General features: G+C 36.4%; 1 protein-coding gene and 1 long non-coding RNA gene across 10 annotated transcripts in view; one reads left to right on the forward strand and one right to left on the reverse strand.

Annotated features, from left to right (window-relative positions):
* The window catches only part of NHLRC2 (NHL repeat containing 2), a 64,743-nt gene extending 49,445 nt beyond the window's left edge, over nt 1–15,298 (forward strand). For 2 of the 5 annotated variants that reach the window (XM_038578851.1, XM_038578847.1), the window contains 2 exons: nt 821–1,064; nt 4,022–8,457. In XM_038578851.1, coding sequence (XP_038434779.1) covers nt 821–1,064; nt 4,022–4,079 — 302 coding nt within the window. In that variant the 3' untranslated portion in view covers nt 4,080–8,457. Of the gene's footprint in view, nt 1–820; nt 8,458–9,325; nt 9,498–15,238 lie in introns of those variants that run through there. The other 3 variants (XM_038578848.1, XM_038578849.1, XM_038578850.1) reach the window with 3 other exon arrangements.
* The window catches only part of LOC106557950, a 159,490-nt gene that overhangs the window by 25,036 nt on the left and 113,485 nt on the right, over nt 1–20,969 (reverse strand). For 3 of the 5 annotated variants that reach the window (XR_005380634.1, XR_005380630.1, XR_005380633.1), the window contains 3 exons: nt 9,301–9,377; nt 4,718–4,798; nt 192–980 (listed from right to left, as the gene is read on the reverse strand). This is a non-coding gene — a long non-coding RNA (uncharacterized LOC106557950). Of the gene's footprint in view, nt 1–191; nt 981–4,717; nt 4,799–9,300; nt 9,378–20,969 lie in introns of those variants that run through there. The other 2 variants (XR_005380632.1, XR_005380631.1) reach the window with 1 other exon arrangement.

The following is a 20,969-nucleotide window of genomic DNA, read 5'->3' on the forward strand; positions in this document are numbered from 1 at the left end:
GAGACTGTGCTCTGTATCTTCTGTTTAAGATGGCAGGAAAGTATGTCCTGTGTTTTCCAAATGTTGGCACTTAATATCTAACCCTGCTTTAAGTTGAATGTCTACTTAAGCATATCCTTCTTCAACCTGACACGGACGTTCCTTCTGAGAGGTGGCACTATGTGAATAAAGACATTTAAAAAATTCTGATATGAGAAGCTTGAAGATTTTTAGTTTATTAGACTTGTGGCATAATCTGTGTATTTAAATCTAAGAAGAATTATGTATTAAAATGAGGTAGACAAAATCTTAGTATTTACATTGTTGAGCCCATCTGTATAATCTATGCAGTGTTACTTGTTTCTAAAAATATATTTTTTTAGTTTTTACCTTTGGCTATTTAATAAGTCATCATTATCTTGAGTTTGAAAGTCACCACAGAGTTGTACATACATTTATATACTTTCATATGCTATTTCTAAACACTTTTATCTGGTAAAAATGACCTATTTATTTCTAGAACTTAATAGGTTTCATTTTTAATTTCAAGGTTTAAGGATCTATAGACATATTTGCATTATTTGGTTTGATTTCAGTAGAAATTTGCATTTACAGTGTTCAAAGGAAGAATTTTAATGATATGATACCAAGATTATTAGACTAGGAACTCCTCATGGGTGGTCATTTTATTCCATTTATGTCCTTCACACAGAGCATAATACCTGGCACTTAGAGGCTTTCAGTAAGTATCTGTTGATTGAATAAATTTAGTCTTCATAAGGTTTGCCTAACTTCCTACTTGTCTTATACAGTCTTAGTAAATTACCTTTTCATTTTCTAGGCAACGAATGGCTTCTTCAAGGACAGATACCCTCTGGAGAAATAGAGAGCATTTCCAGTCAACCAGCAATCTCACTGCAGATTCCTGGAGATTGCTTATCACTTGAAGCTGTTATATCTATCAGCGTGTTTCTTTATTACTGTAGTGCAGACAGCAGTGCCTGTATGATGAAGGGAATTTTGTTCAGTCAGCCTTTACAGATAACCAGTACACACCAAGAGTGCACAGCTCCTGTAGAGCTCAAGTATGTATTTTAGCAAAAGCCAGTTAGCTACTCAGTCACCACAGCCGCTGTCCACCATCCTCCTCGTCACTATAACTTAGGAAAAGCCGCTTTATTTCTGCCTCTGGATACCAAGAAACCTACTGCTCAGTTCTAGTAACTGATATTAAAATAAGTAAATATGGAGTGTGGCTTTATCTATTATAAACAGATAACTTCATTCTGGCTGTGTACCAGCTAAATCACTGACCATCATTTGAACCATGATTTTGTAATCTCTGTTGCTATTTGGCACAAAACTTAAATCCACATTGTAGTCTAGAATACTATCATGAAGATAATTTGCAATGAATGCTGATATAATGAAACCAAATATTTCAACTAACTTTTTCTACTTTTACTAGTAGCAAGGAGCATATTTGAATATATAAATTTCACAGTAACTTTAAACAGAACCTAAGATCTGGCCCATACGTTGGTATAAGGACACCTGCCATTTAAGGCCTAAGGTCTGTTTTAAGCCAAAAACAAAACAAAAAACAAAAAAAAGGTCTTTACATCACAGTAGAAACTTAAAGAGTATCTGGGTGGTAAATATGTTATTTGTTCTGTGATTCAGTTAAGAGTGATTTAAAAGAGAATTTCTATTTTTATTATAAATTATTTGCTATTTTAACATACCATTATTAATGCCTTATAACTCTATACAGAAAAAGTATGTCAAAGGATGTACAGACTCACTCCCTTAACTTTTTTCTGAATGAATACAATCTTAAAGATAATGGATGAGTCCTCAGAGATTACTGTCTGTGATACTATTTATGATAAAGAATAAATTGTGACAGCTGAATTTAAATGGGTATATATGTTGTCTTAGAGATTTAAATTTCACTGTAAGCATTAAAATTGGGTTTGGGATTTTTGATTCCCATATTCAGAACTTAAATTATGATCATTTATTGTGATATTTTTTAAATCACTTATAAGCCTTCAAAGAAAATTTTAGTGTGAAGCACTTTCATGCTATTAATGTGTATATATATTTATTACTCTTTAAAATATTAGGGCTGAAATATACAGGGATTTAATGACACTAGGGTTGTTTTTAACCCAAAAAGAAATTGTCACTATAAGATAGTGAAAATTATTTTTATTATCATCATTTCCCTTTGTATCTATTTAAAAAGCCTATTCTTGTTTTTACTATAATTGATTCAATATGTTTATGATTTAATCAGCTTACAGGATTTTGAAAATGTCAGGTAAACTGTATTTATCCAATAAATATTTATAGTCAAGGTGGCATAAATATGCCTTTCCTCCCTTCAAAGACATATTGGAAATGTGATCTGTGGAGCACTATCATCTGCCATTTTTCTTTTTGAAATATAGTTTTGAACACATTAGCTTTATTTACTCAGGTTAACTAAACCTTGGAAGTAAGGAAGTATATAGTCCTGACTTTAATTTGTAACCTGCTAAAGCTATTTTTAAAGAGATATGTAAATGTAAACTTAAAAGGAATCTTGTTTAAAATTATATATAATTACCTCATAAGCTTTTTCTTTCCACAAAAAATATTCTGTAATAAAGGGACATATAACATTAATACTCTTTTATGGAGAATAGGCTGAAGTCATGTTTTAATCTCATTTGAAATATTATACTTCTCATTTCCAGTTGGATGTGATGAGAATATTTTCACTCCCTGGGAAAGAAGTATATGCAGTTCTAACCTATTTCAGAAATACCTGATAATTAATTTTTCAATATAAAACACAAAGACACAAATAGTTATGTATTTCTTAGAATCTATTAATATTCCTTTTGTCTAGACAATTTTAGGTTAGTATTAAGCTTATACTTTTCTTTCAAAGTACAGTTTTCTTGAACATTGTTATTCTTACCTAGTCACCAGTTTGCACCGTTTCTTATGTTGAAAATATTATTTATATGGATTTAGTATGGTTTTTTGTAAATCCTACTAGAGCTGTATAAATAGGTTCCTAGAACTTATGACTAACATAAACCTCTTACATAAGACGAAGCACTAGAAAGTTTATTTTTAAAAACTTCTTGATTCTTGCCTGCCTTCTGTTTTCTATAAGGACTTCCATATTTTTTTTAACTTTTTCTTCTCTTGTATAAATTATGTCCAGTGATAGTTTAGAAAGAGTAAGATTTTAGTATAAGTCACCTTAATCAGAGTGCCAGTAATATGGCATCACATACACTTTGATGTAATACCTAGAATCTTTGCCCTACATTATTGTGCTGGTTTGTCACTATTTTTTCCACCACTCTTCGAGATGTCATTTCACAATTGGTAGAACTTTTTTTCCCCTGACTTTATACTCCGGATTAGTATGATCTCTGAAAAGAATTTTGCTTATCTTAAATATGCTGCCTCAAGCAAATATTTAACCTATTCACAAGGAAAAACTTTATAGTTTAATCACCCATAAGTGTAACTTTGATAAAGTTCAACGACTACAAAACAATTTTCTCCTTAACTGTTCTAATACTATAATAGTTCTAGTATTATTAGGCCTGCAGATAGCTATAAATCTTAGCCAAAAAATTCGTATGTGTAGATGAGTGTGTAGATGTATGTGTATACATACACAGATAACAAAGATCAAGAATTTCCATCTAAGTTTCTTTTTTCAGCAGTATACTTTTGAGTTAATAGTATCAAATTAACCTATCCATTGCTTGTTTTTCGATGGTTGGAAGATTTAGGAAAATATTGAAAATATATATCTGTAATAATTTTCTGCCTACGCAAGATTTACTATTAGTTTATTATATCTGCCAATTAAAAAGACTTCAGTCTGACCATTGCATTTGGCATGTTCAAGAACAATCGTAGTTCACAGTTGCATAGAAATATATAGAGAGGAACTATGTCAACAGTGGTTCTCCTGAATGATGAAATTATTAAGATTTTAATTCTGTGGTTTTTTTTTTTTTTTCAGTGAACAATGTGTTATTTTCAGAAAGAAAAAAACTGGAAGCATTTTTTTAAAGATTTAAAATGAACTGAATTGTAAGCACTGATACAACTTTTCTAAAGTCATCTTTATTACCAAGGATCAAAATGTAGTTTGGAACCATTTATTCTATTGGTTCTTTTAATTATGTGATTTGGTGAAGACAGAAAAGATCATTACTTTTTCTTGTGTTTTTCCTGCATAATGTAGTATAGTGGTTAAAAGCATGTGTTTTCCAGGCTCTAGAATTCTAACCCTATAACCCTAAAAAAGCATGTGTTTTCCAGGCTCTAGAATTCTAACCCTAGAGGGCCACTCTACCTGTTTTATGGGATTGCCATAAGGATTCAATGAAATAGTGTGTTTGTAAAAGCATTTAGTAATTATTGGAACTGCTAGTTATTAGCTTAGTTAATAATGACAATAATTTATGACCATTAACACATACCTTGACATTTTCTTTGCAACTGCAATTTCTAAAGGAAAATATTTGTCAACCAACTATTTGATATATTAATAATCTCCATAGACCTGGGATTCAAGAAACACAGTTTTATAATAAAGTATACTGCTATTTTATAAATGATCTTATAGTTAAAAACATAGTTTTATAAAAATTTTCTTAAACAGACCCAGAACTATAAGTAATAAACTTCTTTGAGAGGGTCCAGACATACTTACCCTGTAACACACTCTGATGGTGCTTTATAAAATCTTCAAAGTGCCTTCATGCATTTTGCCTCATTGGAGCTTCAAAGTAACCTATGAATCAGACAAGTAGATATTACATCCATTTTATAGATGCAAAAATGGCTCTAGAATGTTGGTGATATATCTCAAGTTCTCAGAGTAATGCCTAATGCTGGAGTGGGGCCTGGTAGGAGCTATTGCTTGGCCAATTTTGTGGGATGACTAAAAGGTGAATAGTGACTGATATATCTTATTTGAATACAGGTCTCCTAATTCCTACCTCTATTCCTAGATGGAGAGTGAAAACAAACTGCAGAATTGAGTACTTCTGTGAATGCTTTCTTCAATCTCTAGTATTAAAGTAATACAAGTAGCTGAATTTATTGAGTGCTTATTTTGTGCTTGGCACTTTTCTAAGTGCTCTGTATGTATTAGCTCGTGTAATCCTTACAACAGCATTCTGAAAGAGGTACCGTTTTTCCTTATTTCCCTGATAATGAAACTGAAACAAAAAAGTTCTAAGCAGTTATGCCAGTAGACTCAAGATCTTGCATTTAGGAAGTAGCCAAGCCTGGCTGAGTCTGTTCGACTACTGTGCTACACTGCCTCTCAAAAGTAGGGTTTTTTTTAGACCTGAACCTTTCAAAGCTGTATATAGTAAATAGTAATCAATCCAAAGAATCCAAAAATGATTGTTTTTGAAATTTAAGTTAAATCCACTTGATTCTATTAGCTCTTTGGACTTTTCCTATATAATCTTCTTCATGGCTCGGGAATCTTCTTCATGGCTTCCCAAAGATTTTATGTACCGTTCTTTCTTAAATTCAGATATTATCCAGATGTATTTTTCTTGGCAGACAGATGTATTAATTAAGCAGATTTTCAGTGTTAGTTCCAGCAATGCTATTTTAATTGGTCTTCAAACAGTAATTATAAGACCTTGTCATAAAAAATAACTGAGTTCTTAGCACAGGGCTGTCTCAATCCCTAAAAATCTTCATATTTAAGAACATTTTGTTTTAATAACCAAAATGAGTTCCAGAAGCATAATATTTGGCCAACCTGTTAACATACATAAAGCACATAAAGTCCTCTGCTTACTTGTTTTATAAATGACACTGGCATGCACCGCCCCCCCCCAAACGGCCCGTGACTCAAATAGATGTAATTCTGTTACAGTATTCACCAGGTAACCTATTCTAGTGTTAGTTACTGAAGGGAATAGAGTATAATTTTACGTACCGCTGTGATTCATGATCATCCTGGAACAAGATTATAAATATCTTTTCATTAGATAATTTACTAATTTAAATTAGAATTCGTTAATTATTATAAAATCCCATTCCTGAAATCGATAAGGAAATGTACAACTTAAAAGGTAATTATTGCGTCATACTTTAGAAGTAGAATTCACTGTTAATCACCAAGATTTCCTCTTCTTTGCCCTGGGGCACATGCATAGTTTTATTTAAATGAATTTAAATAGTTTTGGGGTTTTTTTTTTAAAGATTTTATTTATTTATTATTGAGAGACACACAGAGAAAGGCAGAGAGAGAAGCAGGCTCCATGCAGGGAGCTCAAGGTGGGGCCCGATCCCAAGTCTCCAGGATCAAGCCCCGGGCCGAAGGTGGCATTAAACCACTGAGCCACCGGGGCTGCCCCGATTTTAAATAGTTTTATGAATTCACACTAACCAAAAGTCACTATTGTGTCCTGAATAATTACAAATTTATTTTCCCCATTTCCTTGCAGTAGGATAACTTAAAGAATAGGGGGCTTACTGATTTGCCTATATGTGTTCCATGACCAGCAGACCTTGACCCTTCTGCATAGTAGACCTGCAGTTTCCACTGAATGCTTCTGGCCTCCCAACAGCCAGTCTGACCACAGAGGGCCTGGGCATGGTAGGCCAGACAGCAGCTTTTCTGATTTCAACCTTTCTATTTCTTTATGTGCTGATTTGGTTTAATTATTTTCAGAGGTTAGAGCTGGAAAGAGAACTCTAGCTTCTAGCTGTGGAATGTTTGCTTAGAGTTCTCCACTGTTTGGTATGTCCTTTTTTGAGGCATGTCGCTCTCAAGTACACCAAGGGACGTTTAGCTGTGTTGAAAGCTCCCAACCAAAAGGAAATATTTGCAAATATGCCTCCCTGCCTGTACCAGCAACCGTATACTAAAAAACACTACATAACCATATACTCAGGCCTTTTTGTGACTGTCAGAGTACAGTATGAACTCCTTCCTCTTTTAGTAGCAACTGACAGACCTGGTGTTTTTCAGTAATTAGAGTGAAGAAAAATATGTTAATGTTGAAAACTTGAGACTATGAAGTATGTGGACAATTTATTGCCTTGGTTTTAATATACTTGGTTACATACATTTGAAATAAAGTGAAATGAGACTTCATAATGCTAAGAAGTAGAAAAAAGATCAGCTGTCAGATTTAAATATGCCCTGTATAAACAGGGCATATTATGATTCTTTATCTAGTGTGCTGTGCTCATGAGAACTAGATCCTCAAGTATACAGGGCAAAACATTAGTTGATTAATTATGGTAATGAAGGATAAAAATAGGCATGTTCCTTTCTGAAAATGTAGAAGGACTCAGCCATGTAACAATCTTCTATCATTAGAATTCGCGGTCATTATTCTTAATCCCATCAGAATTACAATCATGCTGTGGAGCATGTACAGGATGGCTGCCTGCTTTGTTCAGTACACAGTACAAAATGAACACGTTTTTGCTTGTATAGAGTTGACATGTATTATTCATGCATGCCTGTGCTACTCATCACCCAAATTTACCTGTAAAACATATACTACCACTTCCTTTCCACACCTTAGGCTTCCCTCTCTTTAAAAACAATAGTAGTTTCTGTAGAAGTTTCAGTGAGGAGCTATGGTTTCACAAATAACAGAGCAGCATGGTTTTGTTGAAGTAAAATTTTTTTCTAGAATTCCTAATAATATATTAGTTTCTGGAGGAGAACAGTACCCTATATGATTTAAAGATTAATTTCTAATTTGCAATACACCTAATATTTTACATAGGCTAATATTTTTTTAAAAGTTTGCAATTCTCACTGTTAGGGTACATTGAGAACCAACTTAGAAATGTTTGCATTGCTGTCATTACATTTGATTTGTGGAGAAATCAAAAGTTTGCTGTGTACTTGAGATCTATATGTTTAATACACTCAAATTGTAACATTTCATAAATTTGTCAAATTTTAGAGACTCAGACTCTCTCATCTTTTGTGTGGATAAAGTTCAGGTTTTATTTTTGAGAATAGAGTTGGTCTGCTGTGCTAACTTTATATCTGTCATTCCAAAGGTTTGATTATATATTTTTCTCCAAAGATAAAAGCAATGAAATCCCATTGACAATTTCATACATTGGTATTTCCATTCATGCTCTAATTCTAAAAATCAACGTGGTCTGCATTTTTCAAGTGTTTCATGTAGGCGGATTAATATTTGTTTTTACAACATTGTATTTCTACGTATAATTGAAGACATTTTTAGTGATCTTTTCGAGTGCATGTGTTAATAGAAGATCATTTAGAATGAATGTGTGCACTGGCCTTCATTAACTACTCAAAAGAAGTGTAATACATGTGATTATAAAAGCAAGAATGTATTTATACTGTATGCTAATGCCTAATGCCTCTTTTCTAAAACTTTGCACATTTTTTCATGAAATAGATTAAATATTTTCTCTCTAAAGCCATATTTTTGTTTTTAATATGCTAAGTGTACCATGTGATATGTTTACTGCTTAAAAATCTGTAAGTCACAATTTATTATTTAAATATTTGGGTAAATGAGTATAGTATTTAATTTTTAAAAAACCACTATAAGCAAATAATAAAAATAAAATCATGCAAGCATAATTACATTAATTAAAATCATAAATATAAAAATTGCATTTAGGAAAGGTGATCTATTCAGTAAATGGTATTGGGAACATTTGAAAAGAAAAAAGCTCTGTAGGGGTTTCCTGGGTGGCTCAGTTAAGCATCCAACTCTTGTTTTCGCCTCAGGTCATAATCTCAGTGTCATGAGATAGAGACCTGCGATGGGCCCCACACTCACCTGCTTGAGATTCTCTCCTTGTCCCTCTATCCCTCTCCCGGTTCACTCTCAAATAAATCTTTTTAAAAAATAAAAAATATCTCTACCTAACACAATATATAGAATTTGAAAGGAATTAATGACAACATAAGAATACAAATGCCAGAAGAAATGAAAGACAATATAGTGTCAGATGGAGAGGGCATTTGTAAGTATGACCTAAAACCCAAAATCAGTAATGGGAAAGAGTGATATGTATGACAACATAAAAGCTTCAAGCATCTGTATAACAAATGAGAACAGAAAAGTTAAAATGAAAAAATATTGCAAAACATAAAACTGGACATAAGAATCATATATGAAGAGCTCTTATGAACTGATAAGAGAAAGATACTCCAGTTAGAAAATAAGCAGAGAATGTAAGCATTCAGCTCATAAAGCAGTGTAAAGATACTCGCTTTACTACATTAAATGCAAATCCATCCATTCATCTACTTACTAAGCATCTCTGTGTTGTACTCTAGGTCCAGTGATGAATAATTCACACACAGTCCTTGCTCTTGAGCTTGTGTTGTACTTGAGAGATAAGAATGAATAAATTAACTGAAAGGGTAACTGATGAAACAAGGTAAATAAGAGACTCAAGGCCTCCACTGAATTACAGAAGTATGGGAAAATGAAAAAAATAAAGCTAGTATCACACTGTTTAAAACATTACAAATGTTGAGAATTAAACTTTCATTTCTTTGTAAGAAACCTTGTCAAAAGTATTTGAACATTGCCTGCTTTCTTCTTGTAAAATTTATGATAGCATTTTTCTCTTTGAAAGGCAAAATCATCTTTTGCCTTTCTAAGTTTGGATCAGTTCCCAACATGTTCATCTGTGTTTTCAATGCTGTCTCAATCTCCCAGTTTCCTTAATGTGAAACTTTTTACCATCATCACTTCCTCTGGGCATCATCCTCCTCCTCACAGCCACTTTCCTCATGTATGTCAAGGTCACCCTCACTCAGTGTCCCTGGGCCACATGGAGTCTATCGAATAGCAACAGCATTCCCAAAGCCAGCTACTGCCTATCTGGTTCCACCTACATTCAACTCAAATGTCACTTCTACTGTATTCACATTTTGTTTCTTTGGTATACTTCCTGTTCTTTCTGGCCAAATCCCCCTTCTGGTTATCCATTTTATTAAAGTGTCACATGGCCTTATCACTAGGAAACAAGAAGTCGTCACAACTACACACTTTGCTGTCTGTGCACAAACTATCACAAACAGTGACTAGTCCCCAACAGACTGGAAGAATGACATCATTGGTCACTGATCATGGACACATCTGTTATTACACAGTGATTTGTGGACTGAAGAGCTAACAGTGAAGTTTGTACTTAGGTAATTACAGTTAATAATCCATGCAGCTGAAATTAGAACCACATTCTTGAGGGAGTGGTGGTATTCAAACTGTTGTGACTGAAACTCATCATATTGTTCAGGGCAAGAACTGCCTGCACATGTATAGGAATTTTTTAAAAAGGAATAGATAAATGGAAGGATACAACAAACGCTAATAACTACATCCCCTTAATATAGGAGATAGGGAGGAACTGGTATTTATTTACGCTGTACATTTTGTATTGTTTGAAATTCTACAAATTAATATTACACATTAGAGGAAACTAAAGTGGGGAAAAAGATTACTTCTGTTTCCCACAATCACAATGCTTACTGAAAAAAATGCATCCTGAAAAAATTTACCACTGGTAATGAAAAGTAATAGAAACAGGATTAAATATATAAATATTTGTGGGGGTAGGAGGGAAAGCCTATACTGGTTATTTTAGGATATATGAAGAGATAGCACATAAATGAGAATAAATAAATAAATCTGTCATATGGTATATCATCATATCTAAAACACAACAACTCTCTGCCAGCTGACCTGACACCATCACTTAATCACAGAATGATCATGAGCAAGTTACTTCCTCTCCACTGACATTCAATTTCCTTATCTGTTAAACTAGATATTATTACCCCACAGAATCATTTTATAACATTAGAAAAGCACTTAGCACAGTGACTAACAACTAGTGAATACTCCAAACACTGAGTCATTCATGCCATGGAGAGCACTGACTTCTCTGCCCGTGAACTCTTCAAAGAGAGATTCGAAGACAGGTGATATATTTATCCCAAGTGGGGAGCGCAACCCAAAGACCTCAGGTTCTGAGCCATTCTAAGACTCTGCAATTTGGAATATACAGGGGAAAATCTGCTTGTTTAGCTTTACTTTAAAATAACAATATTTTGCTATTTACACCTTGGGACTTAATTTTTTTTTAGAATGAAACAGACATTTATAAACCAACCCAAGTTTTAGTACATTTAAGGATACACAGATTTTTAATAGGACTGAGAAAATTATTTAAAACACTTTTACCTCACCAAAGGCAACCTTGTTAGTGTAAATAATGTGTAACTCCATTCTAGTTAATTCAATAATTACGTTTTTGAACTCCTAACTGGGTAAGATACTTCAGACTTAAGAGAATCTTGAGGGGGAAAAAATTGGATATTTATTACCCTCCCCATTTTTAATGAATATACCACAAAAATATTTGAAATATTGTTTGTGTATATAAAACCTTATTTAGGACATTTTAAAACTTCATTTATTTTTTTTTATTTTTAAAGATTTTACTTATTTATGGTAGACATAGAGAGAGAGAGAGAGGCAGAGACACAGGAGGAGGGAGAAACAGGCTCCATGCCGGGAGCCCAACATGGGACTCGATCCGGGACTCCAGGATCATGCCCTGGGCCAAAGGCAGGCACTAAACCGCTGAGCCACCCAGGGATTCCCCTAAAACTTCATTTAAATGAAGGCTTCTTTAAAAAATCACGGGTTATCCAACACATAGTCATGCTATTTTATAGATTCATGACCTTGAACTCAACAGCTTTCCAAAAAAGTATTGCTCTTTATTATGTGATTTTTTTTCATGACACAGGGAATACCTCTACACATTGAGGATATTTTGTCCTCAATTCTTCTCTTCAGCTATTAAGGAATCCAGGAACTTAGATAACCGACATGATAGGCAAATGTATTTCCAAACTCCCCCAGTCTGAAACGTGCCTGTCAGTCTGGGAAGCAACCCCTCAGCAGCAGCCAGTGATGTATTAGTGCTGTGATTACTGTCCAAGAGGGCAATGAGCCCTTCAAAGTAAATAAACAGATTACTTCAAATCAGTCTCTTTAAAAAAAAAAAAAAAAAAAGATTTTATTTATTCATGAGAAACACAGAAAGAGAGGCAGAGACACAGGCGACGGAGAAACAGGCTCCCTGTGGGGAATCTGTCATGGGACTCCATCCCAGGACTCTGGGATCACGACCTGAGCCAAAGGGAGATAGATGCTCAACCACTGAGCCACCCAGGAGCCCCTTCAAATCAGTTTTTAAATCATCAGGTTTTAGTGACACTAAGATGAGATATCAATTTGTCACAGGAATGCATACTGTATTTCATTTTGCTATTCATCAAAGCACTTTAAGAGCCCTCCTTTATGTTCAGATAGAGTTTCACTTTTTAGCTTAAAGACTTCTCTGGAACCTCCCAACCATGCTTATGCCTTAGGGCTTTATAATATTCAGTAATATAAAAAAAATTTTCTTAGTTTCACTAAAACCTGATGATTTTAAGACTGATTTAAAACCATCCTGTTTATTTATTTTGAGGGGCTTCTACTCCTCTTGAAAAACAATCAGCAGCACGGATATGACACTGGATACAGATGAGGGGGGTTGCTCCCCATACCAGATGGCAAGGTTCAGAGTGCAAAATGTGGGAAATGTATTTGCTTGTCATTATTCTGGTTCCTTGATATAGACCTATCTATCCATATATAGTTTCATTATAATCACTATGGATATATCATTTTCCATAGTGTATATATATATATATATATAATTGTGGCCTACATACATAATTTAGTGTGAATAATAAATAGGTGTGTAATTTGGCCAGTTGTAGTGTCCCCTTTTTGACCCAAAGCTCAAGCTCCCATCAAGCTTAGAGCACAACTTTAATAAGCAGTAAGTTTAGTTAAACTTTGCAAATTACACTTTAAATCTATAAACTGTATACTTTAATTTCATTGCTAAGAGAAACTGATAGACATTATCACTGTGTCCATTATTCCTTCTTCCTCTTATTGAAGAAAACACTGTCCTGCCCTTAGCAGAGTGGAAAGGTCAAGTTCTGCAATCCTGCCAGCACAAGAGAGCATTCATGTCCCCTAATATTTTTAAGATTTTAATTTGAAAAGCATCATCTCGTTAAATAACAGCTGCCTCTTTAACTTGAACTAGTTCTATATTAGGCATTTCATTGGAAATGGCACCGCTACCAAGTCCCTTATTAGAACAAGAAAGATAAGGAGGATAAATATTTGAAGTGTAGTTTATCTCCCCATTCCTGGAGAGGGAAGAAACAATAGCTTACCCATGTTCAGGAAGCTGACATGACCTAAGAATCCAAGCATTGCAAGGGATCTAACGAGGTTGTTTACCCTGTGCCCCCGTCTTTGGGCAGCAACACACCTAAGTCAGCCTTGCATAAAAGCAAGTAGAAAAGACAGCTGCTCTTATTTAACTTTCTGGAGGAAGAACAGAATAATCATCAGTGTGGTCCAGAAACTTATTTGGTTTACTTGCACTTCAGTATTACAAACTGTAAGATATTCTTCAGTGCTTTGCTGGGATTCAGAGTGGTAGGTGAAAGGTAAAAACACTGAAGTTATTTTGATAATTTGTGTGAATAAAGTGCCTCTGTCAGATTTTTTGTAACGAATAAGTAATAGAAAAGTTGTATTTTAGTCACTCATAGGATCTAAAAAAAGAGTCTAGCCTGTTTTAAAAATGCAATTTGCAACCTTTATGGGTAGTACATTCTATTATTTAACAACCTTGCAAAGAGGGGATTCCTTGAGTCTAAGTACTTTGCTCTGCATGATAAAGCATTCTACTTGTTTGTTGCTCAGTGAATGCATGTACAAGCTCTTCATATCTTTAACCTTCTCTTTTCAAAGTTAACCGTTTCATATTTCAGCGTTGTCTTCAATTCAATACTAATTCCCCATATATATGCCCTCTAGATTCTCTTCCTCAGCCTTCTGTTTTCTATCAGCCTTGCCTGAGCTGTTCACAGCCACCTGAAGCCATAAACCAAGAATTAAGCAATACATTTTGCGAAAAGAATAGCTAATAGTGGAGATTAGGCTTAGTTCCAGAATGTCACATGAGGAGCTCTGAGGACCTTCCCTCCATTGAACGACCACAACTGGTGAAAAATTTTTATAAATAACCATCTAAAATCTCTGTACATTGTTCCAAGGGCAAATGAAGAAGCATTTGTTCAAGAAAATACACTAAATCTAGCTAAAAAGCTTGAGAATCTGTGGCACCATGACCCACTCCCTTACACCCCCACCCCAGATCAGTATGACAGAAGCTCCATTCCAGTAGGTGTACCCAAGCTCAGACTCCTTCTTCCCTGGTTCCCAGGAGAGAGCTGGAGCAGTTTCTCAGGAAATCAGGCTGCCAGCATTCTTATCTCCCCAACCTGGGTGTTGAAAAAGCTAAATTCCAGGGGCATGCAACTAAGAGATCAGGGTCTGCCTTCCTTCACCCCTGGCTACTCACACGGTGCCGACTCCACCCCAAGCATGGCAAGCCAAGAACACCGGGACCCTAGACACTCTCAGCCCACCTCACTCAGGGCAGAGTTTCCACACCAGATGCCAACCGAAAAGACTAGAGGCTACCACCGCAACCAGTGCCCTCTTCACAAAGCATAAATGTCACTCCCCCAAAGCCCGACACTCTATTCAGAACAGTGATACAGAGAAGTAGAAATGAAAGGGGGGGGGGCCTTACTACTGACCTTAGAGAAGTAAAAAGGATTATGAATGAAAGATATCAACAACTTTAATAAAATGGACAAATTTCTATAAAGACAAAATGACTGAAACTGACTCCAGAAGAAACAGAAAATATTCAAAGATCTACACAAGTCAACAGTTTGAAGTAGTAATTTAAAAACTTCCCACAAAAATATTCCCAAGAACAGATGGCTTCACTGGTAAATTCCGCCAAGCATTTCAAGAGGAATTAATATTAATTCCTCATAAAACTCTTCCCAAAAAATAGCAAAATACTTCCCAACTCATTCTATGAGGCTGGTGCCAAAAACAAGATAAGCATGTCACTAGAAAGCTACAAACCAATATCTCTTATGAATAAGGGTTGTACAAATCCTCAATAAAAAAATCTAACAAACTGAAAAAAATCCAACACACTGAATCTAATAACATATAAAAAGATTGGCATGCCATGACTGTGGTATAATAAAGTGTTTTCCTGGTCTTTGCCTCAGGTTCCTGGCATGGAGTTTCTAAAACCCTTGGAAAATGGGACGCCTGGGTGGCTCAGCGATTGAGCATCTGTCTTCGACTCAGGGCGTGATCCTGCGGTCCTGGGTTGGAGTCTCACATAGGGTTCCTTGCATGGAGCCTGCTTCTCCCTCTGCCTATGTCTCTGCCTCTGTGTGTGTATCTCCTGTGAATAAATAAATAAAATCTTAAAAAAAAAAAAAAAAACACCTTGAAATCTCCTGACTGATGAAGTGTCTTTGTTGTTTATCAGCCCCTTGGACCACATCTAACTTTATGCTGATGAGATGACTCATGGTGAGCCCCTGGGTAGGCTTCAGGATGGGGACTGATCATGGTTGGAATGACTAACAGTGAAGGTTGAAGCTTTGAGCCACATGATATCAGCCTGATTTCCTGACCTCAAGGAGGAGAAGGCAAAGCTGGAGAGAGAGTTCAATCACATGGCCAATGTTCAATAAATCATGCCTATGTAATGTAATCCTAATAAAAATTCTGGACACTACTGGTGGAACCTCCCAGTTGGTGAGCACATCAATTTGCCAAGAGGGTGACAGATGCTGATTCCATGGGGAGAAAGCCCAAAAGCCCTATGTTTGGGATCCTCCCAGACCTCACCTTCCCTGTCTCTTCATTTAGGTATTTTCCTGAATTCTGTGAGTTGTTCTGGTGAATTATTGAACCCATGGAGGACATGGAAAACCTCCCAGGCTTGTAGCAAATTGATCTGACATGAGATCAGTCTTGTTGTGGACCTTTGCTAACCCTTTACCTTGTGGGGTCTCTACCAACCCTGTCTGGTTGACAGTTTTTGTCTTTGGGCACTTTGAATATGTTATTCTACTGCCTCTGGCCTCCATCATTTCTGCTAATCTTATTGGAATTTTCTCACATGTAACACATTATTTTTCTCTTACTGCCTTCAAGATTTTTCTGTCATCTTTGAATTTCATAATTTTTACCATGGTATTCATAGATCTCTGTTTTTATCCTATTTAGAGTTTAATTTCTTGGATGTGCAGGATATTGTTTTTCAACAAAGTTGGGACATTTTTAATTTCTCTGATTATTTTTCTGTTCCTTTCTCTCTCTTCACTTTCCAGTCCTTATGTTGATGTGCTTGATGGTGGCCCCCATTTTCCTGAGGTACTGTTCATTTTTATTCATTCCCTTTGTTCTCTGTTCTTCAGCAACCATAATTTCTATTGATTTATATTCAGGTTCACTCATTCTTTCTTCTGATAGTTCAAATATGCTGTTAAGCCTCAAATAAATTTCATAGACTTTATTTTTTTAGAGCAGTTTTAGGTTCCCAGCAAAATTCAGCAGGAAGTACAGAGATTTCCTATATATTTGCTACTCCCACTTATGCAGAGCATCCCCCACTAACAACATCCTACACCAGAGTGGTACATTTGTTACAACTGATGAGCCTGCATTGACATATCATTTTTACCCAAAGCTCATAGCTTACACTAGGGCTCACTCTTGGTGTTATACATCCTATAGGTTGACAATGTGTAGTGATATGTATCCACCATTATAGTATCATACAGAATAGTTTCACTCCCCTAAAAATCCTCTGCCTATTCATCCTTCCATCCTACCTAACCCTGGATAACTACAGATCTGTTCACTATCTTCATGGTTTTTCCTTTTCCAGAATATCATATGGTTGGAATCATATAACATGTAGCCTTTCAGATAGCTTTCTTTCTTTCAGATGCATAGTATGAATTTAAGATTCCTCCGTGTCTTTTCATGGCTTGATGTCTCATTTCTTTTAGGGCCAAATAATATTCCATTGTCTGGATGTATCACAGCTTATTTATCCATTCATCTACTGAAGGACATCTCGGTTGCTTCCAAGTTCTGGCAATCACAAATAAAACTACTATAAACATTTGTGTGCAGATTTTTGTGTAGACATAAGGTTTCAACTCATTTGGGTAAATACCAAGGAGTACAATTGCTGGGTGTGATAAGAAAAATATGTTTAGTTTTCTATGAAATTACCAAACTGTCTTCCAGAGTGGTTCTACTACTTGGCATTCAGCTATGAATGAGAGTTCCTGTGGCTTCACATCTTTATCAGCATTTGGGATTGGTAGCATGTTAGATTTTGACCCTTCTAATAGGTATGCAGTGGTATCTCATCATTTCTTTAATTTTCCCCGATGACTTGTGATGATGAGCATCTTTACATATGCTTATTTGCCACCAGTATATTCCTTTGGTGAGGCATCTGTTCTGTTCATATATTTGCCTTTTAAAACTCAGGTTGCTCATTTTCTTACTGTTGACTTCTTAGATAATAGTCCTTTATCAGAATCTCAGTCTGTGACTTGTCTTCTCATTCTCTTGATTTAGTGAATTTTTAATTTCCATTATTATATTTGTAAACGCCGGGACTTCCATTTGCTTCCTTTTTTACAATTTTTATCTCTTCACTGATGTTCTCTATGTAATGCAATGTTGTCGTCACGCCTTCCTTTACTTTGATAATCACGCTTTCCTTTAGTTCTGTGGACATATTTATAGTGGCTATTTTGAAGTCTTTTTCTGTTACATCCAACATCGTGTCTCTCACAGGCAGCTTCTGTTGCCGGCTTTTTTTCTAGAGTGTGGGTCATACTTTCCTGTTCCATTGCATGCCTCGTAATTTTTTTGTTGTAAACGGAACACTTTAGATAATGTATTTTAGCCACTCTGGATACGGGCACCCCAATTGTTAATGTTACTGGCCTGTTTAATTTTAGTGACTGGCTGGATTACAGTTACCCTGGGGTGACAGTGGCATTCCCAGGGACCCCTTCCTCTCCTTCACTGACCACACCCAGCTGTTAAACTCTACCAATTTCCAGCTGACTGCTCTATTGTTTTCAACAGTGCGCTAGGGCATAAATTGCTCCACAAATGAACTCAGTCAAATCGTGGCTCCTTTGAAGGAACAGTTTCTGAGGTCAGTGTTTGGTATTTGTTATGACCTCAGGACCCAGCTCTTATTCCTCTGTTCTGTCCTGTGGACTAGCCATCCCTCTAATCTAGGCTGTTCATGAAATTGATGAATCACCTATCAATTGCCTTTAACCACGACCTCCACTGCTCTTGAAAGTGCCTTTGTATTTGAAATTTTGCACTCTCTGTTGTAAATGAAATCCATTCCTCCAGGAAGAGATTAATTGTTTTTAAAATTGTTGCTCCCTTCTCCTCCCCCAGGCAAAATCTCTGAGCCAGAGCCCTGAAGCTGGGAATGTCACAATGGCAAGCTGCTCTCAGGGTGACATTTTTGCTCTAGTGGCTAAATACTCCCTGCAAAGAGGGGCAGCAGTCTGAAGTCCTCCTGGCATGCCTCTCTTGGCATGGGACCATGGCCTCATGAGCAGGGGCAAGGAGGTTCCAATGTTCTCATCACACTTTTCCCAAGGTCAAGTCTCTATTCCACGAGCAGGGCCTGGGCAAAAGAAGGAAGTCCACCCCTCTTGACCATACTTGCCAGGACTAAGCCTCAGCAACAGGTAGCTGGGGGTTGAAAACACTGAGTTCCTCCCCCTCCGAGGAAGAGAGCTCCTCCTGGGAGCTGGGAGCCAGGCAGCCTGTGCTGGTGGCCACAGGAGTCCAGAGTGGAGTCTTCACTTTGCTGAGCCAGCAGGATGAGGAGGAATGCAGTCTTGTTTCAGATACCCCAGATTCTCAACTTTTTACTAAATTCGCATAGATTTTCTCAAACACATGTTTCTTCATTTACTGTTTGACCTCCAGACCATTTCCAGACACTTTAAAAGGTTGCTTTTTTAAAAAAAATCATTTTCACCAGTTTCACTGGGGAGCAGATCAGCAGAGTTTTACCAACTGTCATTCCAGAAATCTGTCTCCTCTCCCACATCCCCATGTGCTATCATCTGGGCAAGAACCATCATTCCCTGCTTTGCACTCATGAGATTTTTCCTTCCTTTATGATTGTCAGTGCTAGCCATCTCCAAAGCCACCATGCATCTTTCAATCTCATCAGAGCACAAGGATTTCATCCAATCACTAATGAAAATGCCAAGCTGTGCTAGTAGGAATTCCAAAACAGGCCTCCTGTCTCACCTGTCACTCATGGGTTCGAAGTGAGTGTGGGTGTGAAGGACTAGGACTTGAAGTCAAGAGTTTTACTGTCTTAGTCCTTTTGGGCTGCTATTATAAAAATACCACCGACTGGATGGCTTATAAACAATACAAATTTATTTCTCCCAGCTGGAAGTCTAAGGTCAGGGTGCCAGTGTGCTCAGGTGGTAGAAGTAGGGCACTAATGCTGTCCTTTTTTTTTTTTTTTTTTTTTTTTTTTTTACAGGAGCACTAATCCCTTCCGTGAGGGCACCATCACTTTCATAACCTAAGCACCTTCCAAAGCCCTCCCCCCCCAACCCAGTACCATCACCTTGGGAATTAACATATGAATTTATGATTTTAAGGGGTAAAAGGATGCATGAATTTAAGAGGTAGAAAGGACACAAATGTCCATCGAAAGATGAATGGATAAAGAATCTGTGGTCTATGTATACAATGGAATATTCCTCAGCCATTACAAATGACAAATACCCACCATTTGCTTCAATGTGGATGGAACTGGAGGGTATTATGCTGAGTGAAATAAGTCAATCAGAAAAAGACAAACATTATATGGTCTCATTCATTTGGGGAATATAAAAATTAGTGAAAGGGAATAAAGGGAAAGGAGAGAAAATGAGCGAAAATATCAGTGAGGGTGACAAAACATGAGAGACACCTAACTCTGGGAAACGAACAAGGGGTAGTGGAAGGGGAGGTGGGAGAGGGGTTGGGGTGACTGGGTGACGAGCACTGAGGGGGACACTTGGCGGGACGAGCACTGGGTGTTATGCTAAATGTTGGCAAATTGAACTCCAATAAATAAATAAATAAATAAATAAATAAAAGAAAGGACACAAACATTCAGATCACACTACTTACATTTCTAGTTTTATTATTTTTACTTGACTCATAAGCCATATTATGAAATTGATGTTTCCCAAGGTACGTTCTGGGAAATACTAGATTACATGAAAAAAATTTCCCTTGCTTAGTAATTTTCAGGTTATATAAAAATAATCCCAGAGGAAGTTTGGCTTCCAATTTCACTAGATCTCAGGAGTAAGATTCAAAGAATGAGTCTTATATTGATTATGTTAAAACCACAGATGAACAAGCAATAGTATTCCCACTTTATAGGCAGAGAAGCTAATCCAGGGACATGGGAGCTGTACTGTGTTGAGTTGACCTCCCAAATTCATGGTCACCCAGAACCTCAGAATATAAGCGTATCTGGAAGTAGCATCTTTGCAATATGATTAGTTAAGATGAGGTCATAATGTTTTAAGGTGGTCCTAATCCAAAGACCTGTGTTTTTATAAAAAGAGGGGAATTTGGACACAGACACAGGAGAGAGGAAAGGCCATGGGAAGACAGTGAGACCCTAAGAGGGACAAGGAGAAGGCTACCTAATGAGAGAATCAGAGATGCAGCCGTGCATCTATAAGCTAAGTAATATCAAGAATTTCCAGAAGCTAGGGAGAGGGAAACGTAACAGATCCTTCTCTGGACCCTCAGAGGGAGCATGACCCTGTCGACACCTTGAGCTTCCAGAACTAGGAGAGAAAATATTTCCGTGATTTCAAGCCACCAAGTTTGTGGTATTCTGCTATAGCAGCCTTA

Source organism: Canis lupus, chromosome 28 (assembly GCF_011100685.1).
Source record: "Canis lupus familiaris isolate Mischka breed German Shepherd chromosome 28, alternate assembly UU_Cfam_GSD_1.0, whole genome shotgun sequence".
NCBI lineage: Eukaryota > Metazoa > Chordata > Mammalia > Carnivora > Canidae > Canis > Canis lupus.